This window comes from Trachemys scripta, chromosome 5 (genome assembly GCF_013100865.1).
Source record: "Trachemys scripta elegans isolate TJP31775 chromosome 5, CAS_Tse_1.0, whole genome shotgun sequence".
NCBI lineage: Eukaryota > Metazoa > Chordata > Testudines > Emydidae > Trachemys > Trachemys scripta.
Genome location: NC_048302.1, coordinates 1619581 through 1646417, shown reverse-complemented (window position 1 = coordinate 1646417; position 26837 = coordinate 1619581). Strand labels below are relative to the sequence as shown.

Here is a 26837-nt window from a genome sequence, read left to right as displayed (position 1 = left end):
TTGATGGGTTGATTGACACCCCGCCCGGGTGTTGGTTACTCCCCTTGCTGTTGCCTCTGAGGGAGCTAATATCTGGCTGATTCCCCAATTTACAGCATGTTTTAGTGACAGCATACAACACACTCACATAATTTAATATGCATTGATGATATACATATACGGATAGAGAAGTGACTTTTGGCAGATCCTAACCTTTCCTCTGATACCTTACATGGCATGGTTTATATGTAATATCACAATTACATACACGATGAGGAATATGGGGGTTTTGCAGGGCACTCCTCCAAGGCATAGAGGGTCACAGTGGGTACTGCAGAAAAATTTGTGAAAGGATAGTGGACCCATCGGTTTGCATTTCCCATTGAGGGAAAGTACTCAGTAATTGCCTCACCAATTCACTGAGCTATTGCTTGTTGCCATCTTTAACACTGTCTTGCAATTGTAGTTCATTCGTTGTGAGGCATTCATGCATGTTTGGGAACATTTTGGTGTTTTTCTATGCACAGTGAGCCCAGAATTCCAGCTTTTTTTATTGACTCAGTTTTGTCCTGGACATTGAAGATAGTTGCATTGAGCCATTGAAGTCCTAGATTTAGCTCATTCAGATGAGAGAATATATCTGACAAGTAGTCCAGCCATGAGAGCCAAACCATGTCAAGCAGATAGTGAGAGAGTGGGAATGGGTCCTCTGTGTTCATAAACAAAAAACAAAACAACAAACCCTTGAACTGCGAGTGAAGTTCAAAAAACGTGCCAAGACCTTGCCCCATGACAGCTATTGAACTTCCAGGTGGAGCAATAGATTGACATGCTTGCTTCTTGTCTCATTAATAGACTGGGAAAGATCCTGGAATTCAAGGGCCAAGCTTTTATAAAGTTTATCATCTTCACAGCATTGTCCAGCAACTCCTTCAAGTTGGTAGGCATGCTTTTGGCAGCAAGTGCTTCCTTATGTATACTGCAATGCACTCACATAGCATTGGGGATAACGGCTCTGATGTGTGTCACTACTCCACTATGCCTACCAGTCATTGACTTTGCTCCAGCACTGCAGAGACTAATACATCATGACCAGATGATATCACATTAATTTATGAACCTGTCAAGCAATCGGAAAATCTTCCCAGCTGTTGTTCTGGCAGGCAGCAACTGGCAAACAAAATGTCCTCCAATATTGCACCTCCATAAATGTACCGCATGTACACCAGAAGGTGAGCTACGCAACTGAACCCGCGCTGTACGGTGATCGGAGGTGAGGGCTATGTACATTAGCATCTCTGTATATCTGTGTTCATTGGTACACCTGGAAGTAAATTAACTACCGTATTTTATATAACAAATTCCCACCTCCAATCACTGTAAAGTGCGGGGTCAGTTGCCCACCAACTGTCCAGTCTAACTGAGCTCAGCACTTAGGGTTTTTTTTCCCAATTGTATAGGTTACACTATAACTATCTGCATATAACAGTGAACTATGGACAAATGGCTAAAGACAGGTAGTGTTAAAAAATCTCACAAGGCATCAGTGATGAGATGTGAAGTGATGAAATGTGTGTTTTCCCCCCCCCTTTATTCAGTTTCAAACATGACACCTTTCAGATTCAGTGAGTGATCTTGTGTACTGTTCTAATCCATTACATCTAGGTTAATACATCATGCCCAGCACCAAGGTATCAAAGCACCCTCTGATATCTGAATGCCTTGTGCTTGTATTAGAGAGAGGACAAAAAGGAGCACTTGGTTTCTCACATCCTCTCTTATTCATCTCCTCTCTACACCAAACCATCCCAGTCTTTTCATTTCCTTCTTTTATGTACAGAAATCTCTCCCTGACTCTAGTAATCATTAGTCACAATTATGTAGACAGCACCCGGAAGAGTGCAGCAGCCATCTAGAAATGACAGATCCCTGCCCCAGGGAGCTTACACTTGACCCATTAACCCTCACAATGTCCATGGGATCTCGCAATTATCCCACCTACCCGGGGGGAAAGGAGTAGAGAGAGATTAAGGCCACAAAGTGAGTCAGTGGTGGAGCTGGGACTAGAACCCCATTGTATCTGTTTTCCAGCCCCACATTCAGTCTATGGGACTCATCCTGCCACCCAGGATATATAGCGTGGCCTGTTTCATCCGTTCTTTTTTTGCCTATAAATTTCTGTATCCTGTTTCTTTAACAGTGAATTTCAAAGTGGTCAGCCCTGCTCAACCCCTCATGGTGTCTGTGGGTGAAGATGCCCTGTTGCCCTGCCACCTCAGCCCCAGGATGAATGCCGAGGACATGGAGGTGAGGTGGTTCCGGTCCAGCTTCCCTGAAGTGATCCATTTGTATCAGGATGGGAAAGACCAGCCCGAGCAGCAGATCCTGGAATACCAGGGGAGGACAGAGCTGCTGAGAGACAACATCACTGAGGGAAGCGTTGTCCTGCGAATACACAGCATTAGGCCTGCTGACGAAGGACAATACAGCTGCTTCTTCCAGTCTAGCACCTTCTATGGAGCAGCCTTGTTGGAACTGAAGGTGTCAGGTCAGTATTTGGGCTGATCTGTGGATTCTCCAAATTAGGGTTGCCACATTTTAGAAAATAATTGATGACATTTAGTTGCTGTCTGGTGAACACTGACTTAAGTTTTGTGAACATAGCCATCTTTATTCTGATTTCAGTAATTTCGTATTCTCTAAAAAATCTACTTTGACTGTGGGGCTATTACAGGAGTGGGTGGATGAGGTTCTGTGGCCTGTGATGTGCAAGAGATCAGACTAGATGGTCACGATGGTCCCTTCTGGCCTTAAAATCTGAGTCTAATAACTTACACTCTCTCTCTAATTCTTTAGCTAAAGTTAAGCGATATTAAAAAACCCATGAGAAAGCTGGTACAGATAATCTATTAGTTAAAATTATTTAACCATTTCATGTTTTATATTACGACATTCTTATGTTATGGTTTTGCCTAAGTTTCCTTACCATTTATTGGAATGTTTCAAAGTAATCCGTCTAGAAGGGATACACACACGTTAAACTCCAAATATAACATTCAAATAATGGTTTAAAACTATTTTCATCACTCTGGAAGCTAATCAGTACTGTTGGTACTTATGCCACATTAACCAAAGGTTCAAACAGTTGTAGAAATCTTTAGTATAAAAGCAGATTTAAACCTTCTTTCTCCTCTTTTTGTAAGGAGATGTCAACTTCTTTTGACCACAAAATGTGTATTACTTCTAGTATGAAATGCACCTGGTTTCTCTCAGCTTTGCTTGCTTACAGCACAGAAAGTTTCCTGTTACAGATAGTGTTAGCTTGATTTATGAGTTCTTGCAGACTCAGCTCTATTGACTTAGTATTTTTAGAGAACCAAGGTTAGCCTTGTTAGTGAAACACAAGTGTACATTATACCCTGAAAGGTATTTACAGGATTTTAACTCTAGTAAAAATTTTCAGGAAAAACATTTAGCTTAAAAGAGCCAAGTTGTTACTTGAGTAAAAGACATACTTTTATTTTCTATTATATTTGCTACTTATCATTTGGAACTGGTGTGCAGGTGGGCTCTCAATCTCAATTTGGTAGCTATAATGACTGGTTTCTTGAGCTCGAAAATGCAGGTCGTTTCCCTTCAAGGTGTTACGGCAGGTGTATTCGAGTTCTATTTCTGGATTTCACAGTGGGTTTCCTAAGGTCCGGTCTAGACTAGAAAGTTAAATTGATAAAAATTGTCTTGCATCAGCCTAGTAGTGCATGTGTCTACATTTACGATGGTCTCCTTCTGATGTAAACAGTCCGTTACGTCAACATAGTAACACCACCTCCCCAAAAGGAGCCAGGAGCAACCTAGTAAGGTAGATGAATGCAAGTGCAGATACCACATGGCCTATGTCAACCCTAGAAGTCCTCCAGGAACCTTCTCACGATGCCGACAGTGGCCGCTCTATCCATAGTTGTGAACTCCAGTGCCCAGGGGTCTCAGAGACTGGGAACCACGCCCCTTTAAAAGCACCAGGCATTTTCGAAATGTCTTTTCCTGATTTCCCAGCTTGGTGAGCACACCAGCTGTCCCTTCTTGTGTGCAACTGCCCAACCAACTAGGCCAGTTACACGCTCTGGACACATGCCTGCTTGGAGTAAACTGAAGGTGTTGGATCTCCTGGGCCTATTGGGAGAAGAAGTTATGGAGCAGTCATAGAAATGTGGACACTGACAAGCAGATTGCCTGGGGGGTTGCAGGAGAAGGAGTATGACAGAGATCAGCAGCAGTGCCGCGTGAAAGTGAGGGAATTGCCACAGGCATAACAAAGTCAAGGAGGCCAACTTGCAGTCTGGAGCCATGTTGGAGACCTGCCACTTATGCAACAAGCTACATGCCATATGTGGCAGAGACCCCACTGAACACCATGGATACCTCCAAGGATTCTGAAACACAGACCCCAACTGTGAAGCGAGGAGGAGGACCAAGAAGAGGAGGAGATCTGAGGCAGGGGGACCCAGCTACGCTGTGAGCCAGGATCTTTTTGAGACTCTGCCACAGTATAGCCAGTCCCCCCGAGATGAGCATGCAGGAGCACATGAAGGAACATCAGGTAAGGCTGCATTTTTTTCATTACAATTTGTAAATAGAGCCATTGCCACTTGCCCCAATCCCAAATCTGAAGGACAGAAGTATTGACTTTTAATTGTTTCTTTCTTTTCCTAGTCATACAGCTAGAGGTTGAGTGGCATCTACTTTCCAGGCTCTTGTATGCACAGTTTTGTGGGGAGGGCATGAGGAGTGGATTGTTTATGTACAGAGGAATTGTATTGTATGGGGATATCTCAAGGAAACTTTCAAAGGATTCTGTTCTGAAGGTTTCTAGGGTGGCAGCCTTAATTTTTCCTCCATGGTAGGACATTTTCCCACACCAGTCCATGATGACTTCAGCAGACACCATTACAGCAAACAAGCTCACAGCAGAGCACCCTGGGCGCCTACAGGATACCAACAGCAGCTGTCCTTTCTGTGCCTCCTAGAATCATAGACGATTAGGGTTGGAAGAGACCTCAGGAGGTCATCTAGTCCAACCCCCTGCTCAAAGCAGGACCAACCCCAACTAAATCATCCCAGCCAGGGCTTTGTCAAGCTGGACCTTAAAAACCTCTGAGGAAGGAGATTCCACCACCTCACTAGGTAACCTATTCCAGTGCTTCACCACCCTCCTAGTGAAAAAGTTTTTCCTAATATCCAACCTAAACCTCTCCCACTGCAACTTGAGACCTTTACTCCTTATTCTGTCATCTGATACCACTGAGAACAGTCTAGATCCATCCTCTTTGGAACCTCCTTTCAGGTAGTTGAAAGCAGCTATCAAATCCCCCTCTCATTCTTCTCTTCTGCAGACTAAATAATCCCAGTTCCCTCAGCCTCCCCTCATAATCATTTTTGTTGCCCTTCGCTGGACTCTTTCCAATTTTTCCACATCCTTCTTGTAGTGTGGGGCCCAAAACGGGCCACCGTACTCCAGATGAGTACTCCAATGCTGAATAGATGGGAATGATCATGTCCCTCGATCTGCTGGCAATGCTCCTACTTATACAGCCCAAAATGCTGTTAGCCTTCTTGGCAACAAGGGCACACTGTTGACTCATATCTAGCTTCTCATCCACTGTAACCCCTAAGTCCTTTTCTGCAGAACTGCTGCCTAGCCACTCTGTCCCTAGTCTGTAGCAGTGCATGGGATTTTTCCCTCCTAAGTGCAGGACTCTGCACTTGTCCTTGTTGAACCTCATCTGATTACTTTTGGCCCAATCCTCTAATTTGTCCTATACCTACCCCCCAGGATGTCTACCACTCCCCCCAGTTTAGTGTCATCTGCAAACTTGCTGAGGGTGCAGTCCACACAATCCTCCAGATCATTAATGAAGATATTGAACAAAACCGGTCCCAGGACCGACCCTTGGGATACTCCGCCTTATACCAGCTGCCAACTAGACATGGAGCCATTGATCACTACCCGTTGAGCCCGACGATCTAGCCAGCTTTCTATCCACCTTATCGTCCATTCATCCAGCCCATACGTCTTTAACTTGCTGGCAAGAATACTGTGGGAGACCATATCAAAAGCTTTGCTAAAGTCAAGGAATAACACGTTCACTGCTTTCCCCTCATCCGCAGAGCCAGTTATCTCATCATAGAAGACAATTAGAGTAATCAATTAGGTTTAAAATACAGCCAGCTCTCCTGTTCTCCTTTCCCCCTCATATTAGCCTCTCAGGGGATCCTGTCCATCAGTTCCCCGAGGGAGTCTAAGTCTGCTTTTCTGAAGTCCAGGGTCCATATTCTTCTGCTCTCCTTTCTTCCTTTTGTTAGGATCCTGATCTCGACCATCTCATGGTCACTGCTGCTCAGGTTGCCACCCACTTCTACTTCTCCTACCAATTCTTCCCTGTTTGTGATCAGCAGGTCAAGAGGAACATGGCCCCTAGTTGGTTCCTCCAGCACTTGTACCAGGAAGTTGTCCTCACCACTCTCCAAAAACTTCCTGGATTGTCTGTACCACATCCACCATGTCTGGGACTGGAAAGCAATGCAGTATCATTCCAAAGCTGAAGTATCAATAACCATGTCTTCTTTAACTCCTGGGGGAATTCTGCAATAAGTTAAAAATTCTGTGCACAATATTTTAAAATTATACATATTTGTCAAAATAACACAACATAAATATTTTGGGAATTTATTTCAAAATCCCTTTCAGCAAGTATGTCTGTAAAAATACAGAGAATAGAAAAAAATTCAGGAAATGTTTTTTGACAAATAGATTTCTTGTTAGCCATATTAATACAGAATCTGAGCAATAATTCATATAAACTTCAATACAGGACCATGTTTCCCACACCCCTCAGAAGCAGTGCAAAGGCTGGGGGGAGTCAGGGTAGCGGAGGAGCTGAGGGAGAGGGAAATGACTGCTGGGAAGGAGCCTGGGTGTGGGTGGGAGAAGTATGGTGTGACAGATTGGACCCGTTGGGATGTCTCCTCAGGTGCTGGGACACCACTGAGACAGATTCTTCTGCCAGCCTGTGGCCCCCTTTTCCTGGATTTGCTGGGCTAGGCTCCCTCCAGCCAAGAACACACAGGCAGGGCCACACCCAGTTGCACAGACACCAAGATCCATTCTGAGAAAACTCAGCTAAAGGGACTTGCCACAGCACCCAGATATCCACCCTCTTCCCCCCGCCCCTTCTTGGAGTACAAACCCAAAGTTATATGAAATTTGCCTCTTCCCTCAGTGTGGAAGAGTGTTCAGAGTTTCTTGCTCCCCCCACCCGTGTTAGAAATAATATAAACTGGGTTATACTATAAACCAGAAATAAATATATTAACTATAATGGGTGTATTTTAAGTAGTTAAGGAGTGGCAGATTACTAAGAAAATAAAACAGAACATGCAAACTAAGCTTAATACACTAAAGAAACTTGTTGCATGTGAGTTCTCACCCTAAATATTGTTCTAATAGTCTTCACAAGCCAGACGCCCTTCTAGCCTGGGCCCAATTCTTTCCCCCAGTTCAGTCTTAGTTGTTTCCAGCCGTCATCTTGGGTGCGGTAGCAGGGGAGAACTGATGACCAGGATTACCTCACTCCCCACCCTTAGATAGGATTTGCATAAGGCGGGAGTCCTTTGTTTCCTAGTTTGACACAATCCTCCCCCCCCGCCCCAGCTTCTCGTGGAAAAGTACAGAATTCAAGATGGGTTCCAGTATCAGGTGACATGATCACCAGGGCCGCCGAGAGCGGGTTCGGGCCCTGGTGAAAAATTTTTTCGGGCCCCCCAGCAAGAGCGGACCGGCTAAACAGGGCTGACGAGAGGCGGGGGGAAGCCAGGCCCCGGGCCCCTTCCGGACCGCTGGGCCCCGGTAATTTGTACCAGCTTCCCCCCCTCTCATCAGCCCTGATGATCACATGCCTCTGCAAGCCCCGGGGGCCAGTCTTCACAGGCTGACCAGGGCCGTCCTTACCCATATGCAAAGTATGCAGCTGCGTAGGGCACCAGGGAATTTGGGGCACCACATTTCCTGGTGCCCTGCGCAGCTGCGTACTGCTCCAGCCCCTGCTCTGCCTCTTCCCCATGGCCCCTACCCCTACTCTACCCCAGCCCCGCCTCTTCCTGCCCCTGCTCCACCCCAGTCCCGCTCCCACTTCACCTCTTCCCCAATGTCCCTGCCCTGCTCTGCCCCGGCCCCGACCCTGCTTCACCCCAACCCCACCCCCGCTCCCTGAGAACTGCAGCAGGGGTTGGGCCTGCATTCACTGGCGGTGGGAAGTGCAGCAACCCAGCCCCCGCCCACTCCACTCCCCCGGTGAGTGCTGGGAGACAGTTCCCCCCTGCTCCCCAAGCCAGCCCCTCCCCCCCTGCGGAGGCCTGGGGCCAAACACCCCCCTCCACCATGGGGGCACTGCATAGGGCCCCAGAATAGCTAGGGATGGCCCTGAGGCTGACCCACACATCCACAGGAACACAAAGCTCCTTTACAATTCATTGTCAGCGCTGATGGGCCATCAGCGATATCTGGATTTTCCATTGTTGTACCTGAAGTGTTAGCAGGAATGTCACCCAAAGTAAGATAGTTGAAATATACATATATAGTCAATATTCCTAATTTCAGATACAGAAATAATACATGCATACAAACAGGATAATCATATTCAGTAAATCATTGGAAAGGTTATGATATCTCAAGAGTTATCTGGCATAAAGCATATCTTAGTTATGTCATATTCCTACCACAAGCATATTTTAGTAAAGAATATGGAGTAAATGTCACATGGAACAGGTGATTTTGTTGTTGTTGTTTTTTTTTTTCTTTTTGGGAGGGGGGAACGGGGAGGGATTGTTAGGGAGCATACCATGGCATGCATACACCTAGCCTCTCCCAATGACTCAGGCACATCTGCCTCTATCCCCATGTGTCTCTGTGTCCCCACTTGGCCACCCCCCATCCCCATGTGACCCTGTGCCTCCACTCCCATTCAGCCCTCCCCCAATAACCCGATGTGCCCCACATGGTCTGTCCTCCAATAACCTCATCTCCTGACTTGGCTGTATTGGTAGCACACTGCCTTAAGGAAGGCAGCTTCTTCTTTCCTACCGGCAGCTGGGGCTGGCCCGGTAGGGCTGCTCTGTTCTAGTGCCTGGTGGAGAAAAAGGCATAACTGCAGCAACTTTCTGGCAGAAGTTATTTTCTGCAGAAAAAAATTTACTCAGCACATGAACTCTGCACGTGTATAGCGGCATAGAATATCACCAGGAGTATTATTTTAAAGTTTTATATGAATGAGGGGAAAGGGAGTTCTGAAAATTGTCTTTCACTGTCCATTATAACTATAAATATAATGGTGTATTTGTGTGTTTTATCTGTAGCTGCTACTGTTTTGGTCTTGAGTTACTCCAGCCACACCTGCAGAACATCTGACCCTCATTAAGAGGAAGAAGAAGAGAACTGGGGAGGACATGTTTGCCAAGATCCTGCAATCTAGTGCAGCATCGGACCATGAACATAGGACCTGAAGTGTGGATATGGCAGATACCCTGGAAAAGGAGACAGAAGAAAGCCAAAGTCCAAGAGAGAAATTCACTGGGATATCTTGGGGCTTCTCCAGCAACAAACACAAATACTTCAATCTCTTGCTGAATTACATGTTCAACAAGCACAGCCGTGTCTCCATTGTAACACCTCCCTAAGCCCCTCCCCCCCCCCCGCAAAATTCAGTGTGAAATCAGGGGACAGCAAGGACCACTACAGCTTTACATGCACCAATTTATGAAAGATGGTGTATGTGCAGAGAAAAATGAACTGAAATGGATACCAATGTCCCTTTGTTAAAAGATTAACTTCCAGTCACTTAAAAGTTCCATCTGTTTTTGTTTGTATTTTAATTGCACGCCATTATTTTGCATTGCTTTGTTATGTAATAAGGTTGGTTTTTTTGGAAAATAAATGCATCTTTAATTCACAGCATCTACCTCTCAGTGCCTAGCACTACTGGTCACAGACATTCCTTGTAACTGTGCAGGGCCACAGAACTCCTAGATGCAGCACAGCGTAATAATTATCAATGTACAGCAAGCTCTGCGTAACTCAGAGGTGCATAAACAAACAGTGTTATAATGATAAATCATATGGACACCAAGCACTACACAATATGTGAACTCCCCAAAACTTCAGGACAACATACAGCACAGTCTATACCCCATTACTGTAGTTCAGTGGTCCCCAACCTTTTTCGTCTGGCGGGTGCCAGACAACGAGCCACCGAGGCCGGCGGACGAGTATTCGCCAAAATGCCGCTGAGAAGCGGCAACGTCAATAGGAGTTGCCGCCGAAATGTCGCCGAGAAGCAGCAGCATCCAGAGGCGTCACTGCCGAAAATCAGCGGCATTTCGGCGGCGATGCCTCTGGATGACACTGCTTCTCGGCAGCATTTTGGCAGATGCTCGTCTGCTGGCCAGTACGCGGGTGCACATAGATGCCCAGCAGGGACCCTTGCTGTAGTTGATTGTTAAAGTTGCTCTTTCAAGCGGCACAGATCCACATAGAGCTCTTCTAAAGGCCCTTGTGTCTGGCTGTTCAAATTCAACAGCAAGCCTCCATCCCGGGTCAAGTTTTCCTCCTTTGCTTCACAGATATCCTGCAGAACACAACAGGCAGCTCTAGCCATTGAGATATTTGTCTCACTGAGATCCAGTTTTGTGAGTAAACAATGCCAGCGTCTTTTCAATCTTCCAAAAGCACTTCCAACTGTCATTCTGAAACTGCTGAGCCAGTAGTGAATCTTTCTTTGATGCTGCTCAGGTGGGTGATGTATGGCCAGGGAAGCAAGGGCCAGATTCAGTCCCCCAGAATCACTGTTGGCATTTCCATATTGCAATGGTGATCTGCTGGTCAGGAACAAAATGTCCCTGCTTGCATATTTCTGAACAGTCCTGTGTTCTTAAAGATGTCGGCATCATGCACCTCCTCTGACCAGCCCACTTTGATATCAGTGGAGCATCCCTGGTGATCCACCAATGCTTGCACAAATATGGAAAAATAGCCCTTTCTGTTGATGTACTCTGTGGCAAAGTGGGCAGTGCCAAAATAGGGATATGCCCCACCTCAGCTTGGGAACCCCATTGCTGCAAATCCATCCACTATGTCCTGCACATTACCAAGACTCACAGTCCTACAGAGCAGGAGATGATTAATGACACTATATGCTTGCATGACAATGGCTGCCAGTGTGGATTTTCCTACTCTAAAATGATTGCCCACTGCCATTGTAAGTTTTCCCCAGTGCTATCACAACTCGCTTCTCAGTTGTCAATGAAGATTTCATTCTGGTGTCCCTGTGGGCTGAGCTTGGCCTTTTGCATCCAAAATTTCTGCAGCCACTGCTCATCATCACAAACCTGCATTATGATGCGCTCTCACCAGTCAGTGCTTGTTTCTCAGGCCCAGAAGCAGTGCAGATGTTCCATGAACACCAACACCAACCTTGAATTGTTTTTTGCTATGTCATACAGGAATCCACTAAATTCTCATGTTGCCCATTTCTGTTGGTAGTCTTTTGGCCCTGCAAGTACCAGAGGATCGGTCCTCCTGTGTTTGCAATGCTCAGTGACAATAGTGCAGAGCTATGCAGGTGCCATACATGGTGGGCTGTGAAAAGTGCCATGCAGATTTGTGCGATTTTAAAAAAGATGTGAAAATGATGATATGGATGACATGATGTGATGGGAAAAGTAGCATAAGGGGAACTTGATCCCTTGATCCTAAGTATCCTCGCACAGTTAATTTCTGTCCTACTATGAATTGTCAAAATTTCCCCAAAGACCCTGCACTGGATGGTACATGGGGATACCTACTCATGGTGCACAGCACTATGCATTGGCACAAGGACTTCTGGTAAGTACATGCACCACCAATGCAAGAAGCCAAGTATGTATGCACATGAGTGACATACCAATGATGGCACGGCCACACTGATGTAACGTGTGTCGACCTAACTTGGTAGCGTAGATAAGGCCAACATTCAAAAAAAGCAGCGGTCATATGGTGCTTACTTTTGATAAAAGTGTAGGTGTTACCAGACAGGGAAGGCTCTTGGTGGCCAGCCAGTTGTTCCTCTTATATCTTTCATCAGGATGTGTTGCCTGGGGAGCAAAGTGTGAAACAAAGCAGGCTTATTTTATCCCCTTCCTGATGGATAAGATGTTCTGAGGAAAAAATCTGAAATGGCCCAACAAGAATACAAGTTGTGCCTTAGGTCATCTTCTGACTATATAGTGAGAAAACAAAACCTCTCCTTTGCTTTTTTATTTTTAATTCTTGCAATGGTTTATAATTTCTCAGTCTTTCAAATCTATATCTTCATTTGCAAAATATCTCAGACCATATCAGTTCTGCAGTTGGGGTAAACATTGTTTAGGCCATCCCAGTTGAGGATGTGAGCAGCATCTTGCCTTCAAAGGATATTTTCTGTACACCTCTTTTGAGTCTTCTCCTTTTGGCTACGTCTGCATGTCTCCATTTATCCTCCAAGTCACAGCTTCTCTTTTCAGCACTTGTTGAGGGGCTTCTTTGCAAAGATCCACTTTAATGTTCACAGACTTTATATGAAGAGTCTTTGGTTCTATACTTGTTTAGTAGCTCATTATGCAGTAATATAAGGTCACTTAAGAAAATGTTGGCCTGTCACCAATAAGATGCAACAGTTAATGAAATAGTAGGACAAGACATCTGTTCATATCCTTTTCTGAGTTCCTGGTTATTATTCCATTTACTACATTTGTGGGTTTAGTTATTTGTATATACTAAGTGCTCTCTGGTTACCTGCTGTTCAGCAGTTAAGCATTCCTTGTGGTCATTTAGACCTTATAACGAGTTGGTTCACTTTAAAGATGCACTTCACCTTGGCTTTCCAATATGCACTCAAGGGCATATTGTACTTTTTAAAATTATTAGCTAGGTATATGTTCTTACTTCTTACATTCTTTATTTTAAATAGAGAGCATTGCCCAAAAAATGTATCAGTCATGGTTATGTTTACCTTGGCAATGAAACTCCATAAACTGCAGGGTTCTGCTTATAGATTGTTAGTTTAAATCTCTCTAGTTTCTTTAATCAATATTTCTTAAATACCTTTACCTACTTGTCAGGGTTCCTTCCCCACTCTGAACTCTAGGGTACAGATGTGGGGACCTGCATGAAGACCCCCTAAGCTTATTACCAGCCTAGGTTAAAAAACCCCAAGGCACAAATCCTTCCTTGTATCTTGGATTAAGTAATGCTGCCACCACCAAGTGATTTAAACAAACATTTAGGGAGAGCCACTTGGAGCTCTGCCTTCCCCCAAATATTTCCCAAGCCCCTACACCCCTTTTCTGGGCAGGCTTGAGAATAATATCCTCACAAATTAGTCCTGGTGAACACAGACCCAAACCCTTGGATCTTAAAATAATGAAAAATCAATCAGGTTTTTAAAAGAAGAATTTTAATTAAAGAAAAAAGGTGAAATAATTTAGAACATAGAAGATCTCTCTTCTAGGCAAAACTTTAAAGTTACAAAACTCAGGAATAGCCTCCCTCTTCTTACAAAGGAAATCACAAACAAAAATAAAAGTAACCTAACAAATTTCTTCTGTTATTACTTACTAATTCAAAGGGAGTTAGATGGCTGCCTCCTGGATCTTCTCTGGCAAAAGCACACAGACACAACAAGAGACAAAGACTTTCCCCCCCTCCCAGTTTTGAAAGTATCTTGTCCCCTTATTGGTCCTTTTGGTTAGGTGTCAGCTAGGTTATGTGAGCTTCTTAACCCTTTACAGGTAAAAGAGGAATTAACCCTTAACTGTATGTTTATGACACTGCTAATGAAAGATTCTGCAACTCCACAATACTGTATTAAATAACAACTTGATATATACTCTGTATTATTCATTGACCAAAACCTTCATTAACACAGAGTTAAAGTTGCCCAGTGGTATAGAATTCTCTTCCACAATGCTGAGTTCAGCAAAACTTTTGAAAAAACCCATAAATGTAGAGTTCAGGTACATGCCCATACAAGCTTAACTCACCCCCATCCCCCGGATCTGGCAATAGCCACTGTGAGTTATCCGTGTGTACTCCAGGTGAATTCACTGTTAAATGTCGCTCTACTGAAAGATGGCGGCATTAGATGGTGTAGCCTGGAAGAGCTGTGATTGTGATATGTGGTGATCTGGAGGGTTCTGGCTTTCTGGGGGTGTATGTGATCAAAGGGAAGAGAAACCAAGTACCTTTGGGAGATGCAGTATGCTTCACTTCAGCACTGAGTTGGGTAGGTTGTGTCACTAGAGGAGCACGGGGGTCTTTTTGCCATGGGGACTGTCAGTAGCTAAGTGGGAGATGAGTGAGGTCTGGAGGTTTAAGGAAGGGTAAGTGAAAGTACAGTGTTAGGTGGCATCGTGTGCAGGAGGATGAAGGGGTTGTAAGAGGAGCTGAATGGGTTGTAAAACTTAGCAGACGCGGTCTTCGTTTTGTGGAGTAGGTGAAGTGTTTGAATGCAGGGCAGGTGGAGTTCTGTTATTTTCCTTGTTGGGCCTGTCCTGTAGTAGGTGACTTCTGGGTACCCGCCTCGCTCTGTCAATCTGTTTCCTCACTTCCCCAGGTGGGTATTGTAGTTTTAAGAATGTTTGGTAAAAATCTTGTAAGTGTTAGTCTCTGTCTGAGGGATTGGAGGAAATTCGGTTGTATCTTAGGGATTCCCTAGATCCCCCACATCCCTAGATAAGTTGTTCTAAGTGTCAGTTACCCTCACTGTTAAAAATGTGTGCCTTATTTTTTTGGTCTAACGTTCCCACCATGGGATCTTGTTATGTCTTGGGAGATTAGAGGACCCTGTACAATCAGAAACCTCCTCCCCATGTAAGTAAATATAGACTGTGATAAAGTCACCTCTTAATCATTCTAAGATTGAGCTCCTTAAATCTTTTGCTGTAAAATAGGTTTTCCAGAACTTAAATAATTCCTGTACCCTTTCCAATTTGTCCACATCCTTACTGAAATGAGGAATTAAATCTCATTGTGAACAGTGTGTTTCAGATAAAATTGTCTTTTAGAATTTCCACAATCTTGGCAAATGTTTTGTCTGCTGATTTAATAAGAACTGTTCGGCTGCTCAGCAGGTTGTAAGTGTTAGCCTGTGACCGAGGTCTCAGGGGGCTACACTGAGATTGCTTAATCAAGGCAATCTGCAAAGAATGGGGCAGATGATCCCCAAAACTGGAAGTTATATCTAATACTTAGATTCACCAAGTCTGCAACAAAACATCATCTACAATACCTTACCAGTTACCCAGAAGCCAAACACAGCTCCCTTAAAGCGACCCAGCCTTGGACTTCCACCCAGACAGCCAAATCAAATATGATGAGGATTATTGAAAATCTTGTTCCTCATATAAAAAGTTCTAGCAATCCCAAAGAATCAGACACATTTGCCCACCAGGTCAATAAATATTTAAGATCTCAACCAAGCACATGTTTACAGCCAGTTCTTATTAACTAAACTAAGATTTATTAAAAAAGAAAAGAGAGTATAGGTTAAAAGATTGTTGTACATACAGATATGAATAAAGTTCTTAGGTCAGTTTCATCATAGAGATGGTGAGCTTTAGAGTTGCAAATGTTCTTTCAGAATTAGTCCATAGGTTACAGTCCAAAGTCAGGATAATCCAGATGGGACAGGAAACCTCAGTCTTGTGACGCAAACTTCCCTTGAGGCTTAAGCAGATCTGAGATAATAGGATCAGAGCCTAAGAGTTCTCTCTAGCAGCCTCTTGACAGTAGGTGAATAATAGGTGAAGCATTGTGGCTTTGAAGTAGACCTCCTATTTCCTGAGCATCACTGATAATTGGCTATGTGGATTAGCATAAGGCAGTTGCCCATCTCCCACCATTTATAGGTTTTTTATTACATACTTCAAAGAGAAATGAAGACAATATTACCACATTCACAGTTCATCTAAATGTTAATATTCCCTTTTGATCTCTGAATCAATAGAACATAGTGACAAACAGGAACCGTCTGATTGCACTGTTAACCTCTAACAAGATACAGTTAAACATAGACTACAACAGTCACTACCTTCTTCCTATTCTTTAACAATACAAGTCTACATTTCAAAGCTCTAGTCTATCTAACATGGCTGTGATAGCTCTTGATAAGGAATAGCCCTAATTACTATTTACATACTTTCCTAATATGTATTTAAAGGTAGAATTTGGGTCATTTAACCTGCAAATTGCTTACCCCTTTCTGACTCACTGTCACATAGCCACCACTACTTTTTCTCATCCGTTAGACCATTAGCTATTACAAGGGTTGGCAACCTTTCAGAAGTGGTGTGGCGAGTCTTCAGTTATTCTCTCTAATTTAAGGTTTCGCGTGCCAGTAATACATTTTAACATTTTTAGAAGGTCTCTTTCTATAAGTCTATAATATATAACTAAACTATTGCTGTATGTAAAATAAATAGGGTTTTTAAAATGTTTAAGAAGCTTTATTTAAAATTAAATTAAAATGCAGAGCCACCCCGGACCAGTGGCCAGAACCCGGGCAGTGTGAGTGCCATTGAAAATCAGCTCCTACTTATGCAGCCCAAAATACCGTTAGCCATACCCTTAGCCATCTTGGCAACAGGGGCACATTGTTGACTCATATCCAGCTTCTGGTCCACTGTAACCCCTAGGTCCTTTTCTGCAGCACTGCTGCCTAGCCACACGGTTCCTAGTCTGTAGCAGTGCATGGGATTCTTCCATCCTAAGTGCAGGACTCTGCACTTGTCCTTGTTGAACCTCATCAGATTTCTTTTGGCTCAATCCTCTAATTTGTCTAGGTCCTTCTGTATCCTATCCCTACTCTCCAGCGTATTTACCACTCCTCCCAGTTTAGTGTCATCTGCAAACTTGCTGAGGGTGCAATCCACGCCATCCTCCAGATCAGGCCTGCACAACATGTGGCCTGTGTGTGCTCACTGTGCGGCCCGCGGCGGCGGGTGAGGGAGGGGGGCTGAGGAGGCGAGCGGGTGAGCAGTGGCGGGGGGTAGGTGAGCTGGCAGCAGGGGAGGCAGGCTGAGGAAGTGAGTGGGCGGGCAATGACGGGGGGGCAGGTGAGCCAGCGGCGGGGGAGGGGAGCTGAGGAAGCGAGCGGGCGGGCAGTGGGGTGGGGCAGGTGAGCCAATGGCTGTCCCCAGCTCACCACCACTCCGCCTCCGCCTCCTCCCCTGAACGCTCCGCCCCACTTCTCCCCCTCCCCCACACTTCCCGCGAATCAGCTGTTTGCGCAGGAAGCCTGGGAGGGCTGAGAAGTGGTGCGGCGGCTTCGCGCTCAGGCCCAGGGAGGCAGAAGCGAGCTGGGGGGAGGGGAGTGGTTCCCCTGTGCGCCCCCCGGGTTACCTGCTGCGGCGCGGGCGGCCCTCCTCGCGCCTCCTCGCGCCTCCCCACCCCAGCTCACCTTCTCCCTGGGCCTGAGTGCGAAGCCGCCGCACCGCTTCTCAGCCCTCCCAGGCTTCCTGAGCGAACAGCTGATTCACGGGAAGCAGGGGGGCTGCGAGCTCGGCCTGACCCGGTGCTCCAGGCGCTGCGTGGTGGCGGCGTGGCCCGGCTCCAGCCGAGCGGTGCGGCTGTAGCGCCGCCAACCACCTCCAGGTAGTGCGGTAAGGGGGCAGGGAGTGGGGAGTTCGGGGGAGTGATCGGGGTGGGAGGGGTGATGGGGTCGGGGTGGCTAGAGGGTGGGGAACAGGGGGGTTGAATGGGGGCAAGGGTCCCGGGGGGGGCCGTCAGGAAGGAGGGGGAGGTTGGATGGGGTGGCAGGGGGCAGTCAGGGGCAGGGGTTCCAGGGGCGGTCAGGGGACAGGGAGAAGGGGTGGTTGGATGGGGCAGGGGTCCCGGGAGGCCATCAGGAATGAGAGGAGAGGTTGGATGAGGCGACGGGGGGCAGTCAGGGGACAGGGAAGGGGAGTGGATGGGGCAGGGGTCGGGGGGGGGGGGAGGAGGGAGGGGGGGGGTGGGAGGGGGCGGGGGTCCCGGGGGGCGGGCCACGACCCCCTTGTGGGGTGAGGAGGGAACCGGTTGTTTAGATTTTGGCAGCTCATCGCTGGCTGGGGTGGGTGGGGGGGCTGAGGTGGCGAGCTACTGATCTGGCCTAGCTCCCATCCCCTCTCTAAGGGTTGCAGCTGTCTAGAGGTGCCTGCCTTCCACGCCTTCCTCATTCACACCTCATTCATTCAACAGGGTACCTGATTACAAAGTGGGGGGAAGATCTTATTTATTCTATTTCTAGCAAAAAGACATTTTTCTTTTACCTTAATTATACTACCTTAGGGGCCCGCTATAACATATTACCAAGGTTCAATACAGCTGTTTCGGTGGGCGGTGCTGGGGAAGGAGGGTTTGTTTCCACGGGGCGGGTGGCGCTTGGGAGGGTGGGTTGTTTTGGGGGGGCTGGGCGGCGCTGGGGGGGTTGTTTTTGCAGGGCGGGCAGTGCTGGCGGGGAGTTCGGCGGCACGGGGGGGGTTCGGCGGCACTGGGGGGGGTTTGGTGGGGGCAGGGGGGGGGTTCGGCCCTCAGCTGTTTTCTTTGGACTAATATGGCCCTCGCCGCTTTACGAGTTGTGCAGGCCTGCTCCAGATCATTAATAAAGATATTGAACAAAACCAGTGCCAGGACCGACCTTTGGGGTGATCACTACCCATTGAGCCCAACGATCTAGCCAGCTTTCTATCCACCTTATAGTCCATTCATCCAGCCCATACTTCTTTAACTTGTTGGCAAGAATACTATGGGAGACCATATCAAAAGCTTTGCTAAAGTCAAGGAATAATACGTCCACTGCTTTTCCCTCATCCACAGATGCCAGTTATCTCCTCATAGAAGGCAGTCAGGTTGGTCAGGCATGACTTGCCCTTGGTGAATCCATGATGACTGTTCCTGATCACTTCCCTCTCCTCTAAGTGCTTCAGAAATGATTCCTTTGCATCCAAGAGTTGTAAAAGAGCTCTGTGGGGAGTTCTCTGAAACATTAATGTTGATTTTCAACAGGTCTTGGAGCATTATGGAAGTTCCACAAGACTGGAAGAATGCTAGTGGTGTACCAATTTTTTAAAAGTATAAACATGGTTGTCCTTGGTATTTATAGGCCTGTCAACCTAATACCAATCCTCGACAAGAGAATGGAGCAGTTGATATGGAACTTGATTAACAAAGAATAAAAGATAATTATCAGAGTAGCAGCCGTGTTAGTCTGTATCAGCAAAAAGAACAGGAGTACTTGTGGCACCTTAGGGTATGTCTACACTACGAAATTAGTTCGAATTTATAGAAGCCGGTTTTATTGAAATCGGTTGTATACAGCCGATTGTGTATGTCCACACAATAAAATGCTCTAGGTGCTCTAGTCGGCAGACCGCGTCCACAGTACGAGGCTAGCGTCGACTTCCGGAGCATTGCACTATGGGTAGCTATCCCACAGCTATCCCACAGTTCCCGCAGTCTCTGCCGCCCCTTGGAATTCTGGGTTGAGATCCCAATGCCCGGATGATGCAAAACAGTGTCGCGGGCGGTTCTGGGTACATGTCGTCAGGCCCCTCCCTCCCCCGTCACAGCAACGGCAGACAATAGATTCGCGCCTTTTTATCTGGGTTACCTGGGTTACCTGTGCAGACAACATGGAGCCCGCTCAGCACAGCTGAGCTCACCATCACCATATGTCCTCTGGGTGCCGGCAGACGTGGGACTGCATTGCTACACAGCAGCAGCTGCTAACTGCCTTTTGGCGGTAGACGGTGCAGTAGACTGGTAGCCTTCATCGGCGATCTGGGTGCTGGCAGCCGTGGGGCTTGCCTTTTGGCAGTAAATGGTGTATTATGACTGTTAGCCGGCCTATTGTACGAGCTGCTGCTCAGGGAAGACTCTGCTAACGTGCGATGACCCGACTTGTAATAGGCCGGCTAACAGTCATAATACACCATTTACTGCCAAAAGGCAAGCCCCACGGCTGCCAGCACCCAGATCGCCGATGAAGGCTACCAGTCTACTGCACCGTCGTCTTAAGATGTAAAAAATAGATTTTCTCTGTATTCATTTGCTTCCCCCTCCCTCCGTCAAATCAACGGCCTGCTAAACCCAGGGTTTTCAGTTTAATCTTTGGGGGGGACCAGTCTGTGACAGTTGTTTGTGTCTCTCCCTGATGCACAGCCACCGTTCTTTATTTTAATTCCCTGTGCCTGTACGCCATGTCGTCACTCGGCCCCCCTCCCTCCTTCCCCTAGGCCGTCAGATACTACGTTTGCGCCACAGCTCGAGCAGAGATGCGGTTCGCGCCTTTTCTTTGAATTCTGGGTTGAGATCCCAATGCCCGGATGATGCAAAACAGTGTCGCGGGCGGTTCTGGGTACATGTCGTCAGGCCCCTCCCCCCTCGTCACAGCAACGGCAGACAATAGATTCGCACCTTTTTACCTGGGTTACCTGTGCAGACAACATACCACGGCAAGCATGGAGCCCGCTCAGCTCAGCTGAGCTCACCGTCACCATATGTCCTCTGGGTGCCGGCAGACGTGGGACTGCATTGCTACACAGCAGCAGCTGCTAACTGCCTTTTGGCGGTAGACGGTGTAGCATGAGTGATAGCCGTGGGGCTGGCAGCCGTAGTGCTGCATTGCACCAGCCCCTTGCAGGCGATGGTATATTATGACTGGTACCCGTCGTCGTCGTACTGGTATGGCTGTCAATCATGGCCACCTGGGCAGACATGCTACTGTTTCGATGATGACGGTTACCAGTCATAATATACTATTTTCTGCCAATTGCCCAATATTGTCTGCTAAGCACCCAGAAGAGGCCGAGGGCGATGCTGGGTGCTGGCGGACGTGGGGCTGGCAGACGTGGGGCTGCATTGCTACACAGCAGCAGCCCCTTGCCTTTTGGCAGATGATGGCATATTATGATTGGTACCCATCATCGTCATACTGGTATGGCTGTCACTCATGCTGCAGCGTTGGCTGCCACCTTAAGATGTAAAAAATAGATTTGTTCTGTGTTCATTTGCTTCCCCTTCCTCCGTGAAATCAACGGCCTGCTAAGCCCAGGGTTTCCAGTTTAATCTTTGGGGGGACCATTCTGTGTGACAGTTGTTTGTGTTTCTCCCTGTTCCTGTACCTGTACGCCATGTCGTCACTCGGCCCTCCCTCCCTCCCGCCCTCCTTCTCCTGGTCCATCAGATACTACTTTCGCGCCTTTTTTCTGACCAGGCGCCATAGCTAGCACTGGGATCATGGAGCCCGCTCAGATCACCGCGGCAATTATGAGCACTATGAACACCACGCGCATTGTCCTGGAGTACATGCAGAGCCAGAACATGCCAAGGCGAAACCCGGACCAGGCGAGGAGGCGATTGCGGCGCGGCGACGAGAGTGATGAGGAAATTGACATGGCCATAGACCTCTCACAAGGCACAGGCCCCAGCAATGTGGAAATCATGGTGTTACTGGGGCAGGCTGATACCGTGGAACGCCGATTCTGGGCCCGGGAAACAAGCACAGACTGGTGGGACCGCATCGTGCTGCAGGTATGGGACGATTCCCAGTGGCTGCGAAACTTTCGCATGCGTAAGGGCACTTTCATGGAACTTTGTGACTTGCTTTCCCCTGCCCTGAAACGCCAGGATACCAAGATGAGAGCAGCCCTCACAGTTGAGAAGCGAGTGGCAATAGCCCTGTGGAAGCTTGCAACGCCAGACAGCTACCGGTCAGTCGGGAATCAATTTGGAGTGGGCAAATCTACTGTGGGGGCTGCTGTGATCCAATTTGCCAGGGCAATGAAAGACCTGGTGATAGCAAGGGTAGTGACTCTGGGCAACGTGCAGTCAATAGTGGATGGTTTTGCTGAAATGGGATTCCCAAACTGTGGCGGGGCCATAGACGGAACCCATATCCCTATCTTGTCACCGGAGCACCAAGCCACCGACTACATAAACCGCAAGGGGTACTTTTCAATGCTGCTGCAAGCCCTGGTGGATCACAAGGGACGTTTCACCAACATCAACGTGGGATGGCCGGGAAAGGTACATGATGCTCGCGTCTTCAGGAACTCTGCTCTGTTTCGAAAGCTGGAGGAAGGGACTTTCTTCCCGGACCAGAAAGTGACCATTGGGGATGTTGAAATGCCTATCGTGATCCTTGGGGACCCAGCCTACCCCTTAATGCCATGGCTCATGAAGCCATACACAGGCAGCCTGGACAGGAGTCAGGACCTGTTCAACTACAGGCTGAGCAAGTGCCGAATGGTGGTGGAATGTGCATTTGGATGTTTAAAAGCGCGCTGGCGCAGCTTACTGACTCGCTCAGACCTCAGCGAAAAGAATATCCCCATTGTTATTGCTGCTTGCTGTGCGCTCCACAATATCTCTGAGAGTAAGGGGGAGACATTTATGGCGGGGTGGGAGGTTGAGGCAACTCGCCTGGCCGCTGATTACGCGCAGCCAGACACCAGGGTGGTTAGAGGAGCACAGCAGGGCGCGGTGCGCATCAGAGAAGCTTTGAAAACGAGTTTTGTGACTGGCCAGGCTACTGTGTGAAACTTCTGTTTGTTTCTCCTTGATGAACCCTCCAACCCCCCCCCCGACCCGGTTCACTCTACTTCCCTGTAAACCAACCACCCCACCCCACCCTCCCCTCCCCTCCCGCTTGCAGAGGCAATAAAGTCATTGTTTTTTCACATTCATGCATTCTTTATTAGTTCCTTACAGAGGTAGGGGGATAATTGCCAAGGTAGCAGGGATGGGTGGGGGAGGAGGGATGGAAAAGGACACACTGCATTTTAAAACTTAAACTCTTATTGAAGCCCAGCCTTCTGATGCTTGGGCGATCATCTGGGGTGGAGTGACTGGGTGGACGGAGGCCCCCCCACCATGTTCTTGGGCGTCTGGGTGACGAGGCTATGGAACTTGGGGAGGAGGGCTGTTGGTTACACAGGGGCTGTAGCGGCGGTCTCTGCTCCTGCTGCCTTTCCTGCAACTCAACCATACGCTCGAGCATATCACTTTGATGCTCCAGCAGACGGAGCATTGCCTCTTGCCGTCTGTCTGCAAGCTGACGCCACCTATCGTCTTCAGCCCGCCACCTCTCCTCTCGTTCATGTTGGGCTTTTCTCATCTCCGACATTGACTGCCTCCACGCATTCTGCTGTGCTCTATCAGCGTGGGAGGACATCTGCAGCTCCGTGAACATCTCGTCCCTCGTCTTACGTTTTCTCTTTCTAATGTTCACGAGCCTCTGCGAAGGAGAAACATTTGCAGCTGGTGGAGGAGAAGGGAGAGGTGGTTAAAAAAGACACATTTTAGGGAACAATGGGTACACTCTTTCATTACAAGGTCGCATATTTCGGCTTGCAGGCAGCCATCGTAGGCCACAGTGTTTTGGCTTATTTAACCTTCTTAACATGCGGGAAAGGTTGCAAACAGCAGCGCATTTCCCATCTCAAGGATGAATTGGGTTGTCCATTTAAAATGGGGTTTCAATGTAAAAGGAGGGGGCTGCGGTTTCCCGGTTAACATGCGGCACAAACACAAGTAAACCACCCCCCCCACACACATACACACACGATTCTCTGGGATGATCACTTCACCCCTCCCCCCCACCGCGTGGTTAACAGCGGGGAACATTTCTGGTCCGAATAGCAGGAACGGGCGCCTCTGAATGTCCCCCTTAATAAAATCACCCCATTTCAACCAGGAGAGCTTTCTGGAGATGTCCCTGGAGGATTTCCGCTCCATCCCCATACACGTTAACAGACTTGCTTGCTTTTTTTTTGTAATGTTTACAAATATTTACAAAGTTACACTCACCAGAGGTCTCCTGTGTGCCCTGAGGGTCTTGGGTGAGTTCGGGGGTTACTGGTTCCAGGTCCAGTGTCACAAACATATCCTGGCTGTTGGGGAAACCGGTTTCTCCGCTTCCTTGCTGCTGTGAGCTACCTACAGTACCTCCATCGTCATCTTCCTCGTTCCCCGAACCGTCTTCCCTGTGTGTTTCTCCAGTGAGAGAGTCATAGCACACGGTTGGGGTAGTGGTGGCTGCACCCCCTAGGATCGCATGCAGCTCCGCGTAGTAGCGGCAAGTTTGCGGCTCTGCCCCGGACCTTCCGTTTGCTTCTCTGGCTTTGTGGTAGGCTTGCCGTAGCTCCTTAATTTTCACGCGGCACTGCTGTGTGTCCCTGTTATGGCCTCGGTCCTTCATGGCCTTGGAGATCTTTTCTAATACTTTTCCATTTCTTTTACTGCTACGGAGTTCAGCTATCACTGCTTCATCTCCCCATATGGCGAGCAGATCTCGTACCTCCCGTTCGGTCCATGCTGGAGCTCTTTTGCGATCCTGGGAGGACTCCATGACGGTTACCTGTGCTGATGAGCTCTGCGTGGTCACCTGTGCTCTCCACGCTGGGCAAACAGGAAATGAAATTCAAACCTTCGCGGGTCTTTTCCTGTCTACCTGGTCAGTGCATCTGAGTTGAGAGCGCTGTCCAGAGCGGTCACAATGAAGCACTGTGGGATAGCTCCCGGAGGCCAATAACATCGAATTCCGTCCACACTACCCCAATTCCGACCCGCAAAGGCCGGTTTTATCGCTAATCCCCTCGTCGGAGGTGGTGTAAAGAAACCGGTTTAAAGGGCCCTTTAAGTCGAAAGAAAGGGCCTCGTTGTGTGGACGTGTCCAGGCTTAATTCGGTTTAACGCTGCTAAAGTCGACCTAAACCCGTAGTGTAGACCAGGCCTAAGAGACTAACAAATGTATTTGAGCATAAGCTTTTGTGGGCTACAGCCCACTTCTTCGGATTCATGTAGTGGAAAATACAGTAGGAATATATATATATATATATACAGAGAACATGAAAAAATGGGTGTTGCCATACCAACTATAACGAGAGTAATCAGTTAAGGTGGGCTATTAGAACCACCTGATCAACATCCTATACAGCAAACAGGGAAAGTACTCTATGTACAATGAGCTCTCAAAACTGGATACTCTCATAAAAAAACCAACCTTCCACACAAACTTCCTAGTGGCTGGACTTTACAAAAACTAGACAAGCCATTTACAACACACACTTTGCTTCTCTACAAAGGAAAAAGGACACTAAACTACTACATGCCACAAGGGGCCACAACAGTGGTTCCCTTAACCCAACCAACAATATTATTAATCTATCCAACTATACTCTTAGCCCAGCAGAAGAATCTGTCCTATCCTTCTGCCCCTCCACCCCCATGAACATGATACAGTTCTGTGGTGTCCTAGAATCCTACTTTCGACATCTCTGACTCAAGGAATATTTCCAACACACCTCTGAACAGCACACTAACCCACAGAAACCTTCCTACCAACACTACAGAAAGAAAGATTCTGGGTGGACTCCTCCTGAAGGTCGAAACAACAGACTGGACTTCTACATAGAGTGCTTCCGCTGACATGCATGGGCTGAAATTGTGAAAAAGCAGCATCACTTGCCCCATAACCTCAGCCGTGCAGAACACAATGCCATCCACAGCCTCAGGAACAGCTCTGACATCATAATCAAAAAGGCTGACAAAGGCGGCGCTGTCGTCATCATGAATAGGTCAGAATATGAATGAGAGGCTGCCAGGCAGATCTCTAACACCCCATTCTACAAGCCATTATCCTCTGATCCCACTGAGGGTTACCAAAAGAAACTACACCATTTGCTCAAGAAACTCCCTGAAAAAGCACAAGAACAAATCTGCACAGGTGTATTCTATCTGCCACCCAAGATCCATAAACTTTGAAATCCTGGATGCCCCATCATCTCAGGCATTGGCACCCTCACAGCAGGATTGTCTGGCTATGTAGACTCTCTCCTGAGGCCCTATGCTACCAGCACTCTTAGCTATCTTCGAGACACCACTGACTTCCTGAGGAAACTACAATCCATTGGTGATCTTCCAGAAAACACCATCCTGGCCACTATGGATGTAGTAGCCGTCTACACCAACATTCCACACAAAGATGGACTACAAGCCGTCAGGCACAGTATCCCTGATAATGTTACAGCAAACCTGGTGGCTGAACTTTGTGACTTTGTCCTCACCCGCAACTATTTCACATTTGGGGACAATGTATACCTTCAAGTCAGCGGCACTGCTATGGGTACCTGCATGGCCTCACAATATGCCAACATTTTTATGGCTGACTTAGAACAATGCTTCCTCAGCTCTCGTCCCCTAACATCCCTACTCTACTTGTGCTACATTGATGACATAAATTTGTTAGTCTCTAAGGTGCCACAAGTACTCCTCGTTCTTTTTAAAGATAATTATGTAATTAGTACAAATCAACATGGGTTTATGGAAAATAGATCCTGTCAAACTAACAATATCTTTGTTGACATGATAACAAGTTTGGTTTAGAAGAAGTATGGGCTGGATGAATGGACTATAAGGTGGATAGAAAGCTGGCTAGATCATTGGGTTCAACAGGTAGTGATCAGTATCAAAGTGGAGTGCCCCAAGGGTCGTTCCTGGGGCAGGTTTTGTTCAATATCTTCATTAATGATCTGGAGGATGGCTTGGATTGCACCCAAAGTAATCTGATGAGGTTTAACAAGAACAAGTGCAGAGTCCTGCACTTAGAACGGATGAATCCCATGCACTGTTACAGACTAGGGACCGAATGGCTATGTAGCAGTTCTGCAGAAAAGGACCTAGGGGTTACAGTGGATGAGAAGCTGGATATGAGTCGACAGTGTGCCCTTGTTGCCAAGAAAGGCTAACAGCATTT

The 26837-nt window shown here is 47.4% G+C and overlaps 1 protein-coding gene across 1 annotated transcript in view; it reads left to right on the top strand.

The window, feature by feature from the left end:
* Positions 1-26837, top strand: part of LOC117877801 (butyrophilin subfamily 1 member A1-like) — a 92635-nt gene that overhangs the window by 52838 nt on the left and 12960 nt on the right. The window contains exons 4-5 of the mRNA XM_034771304.1: positions 835-919; positions 2180-2527. Of these exons, the coding sequence (XP_034627195.1) occupies positions 835-919; positions 2180-2527 (433 nt within the window). The remainder of the gene's footprint in view (positions 1-834; positions 920-2179; positions 2528-26837) is intronic.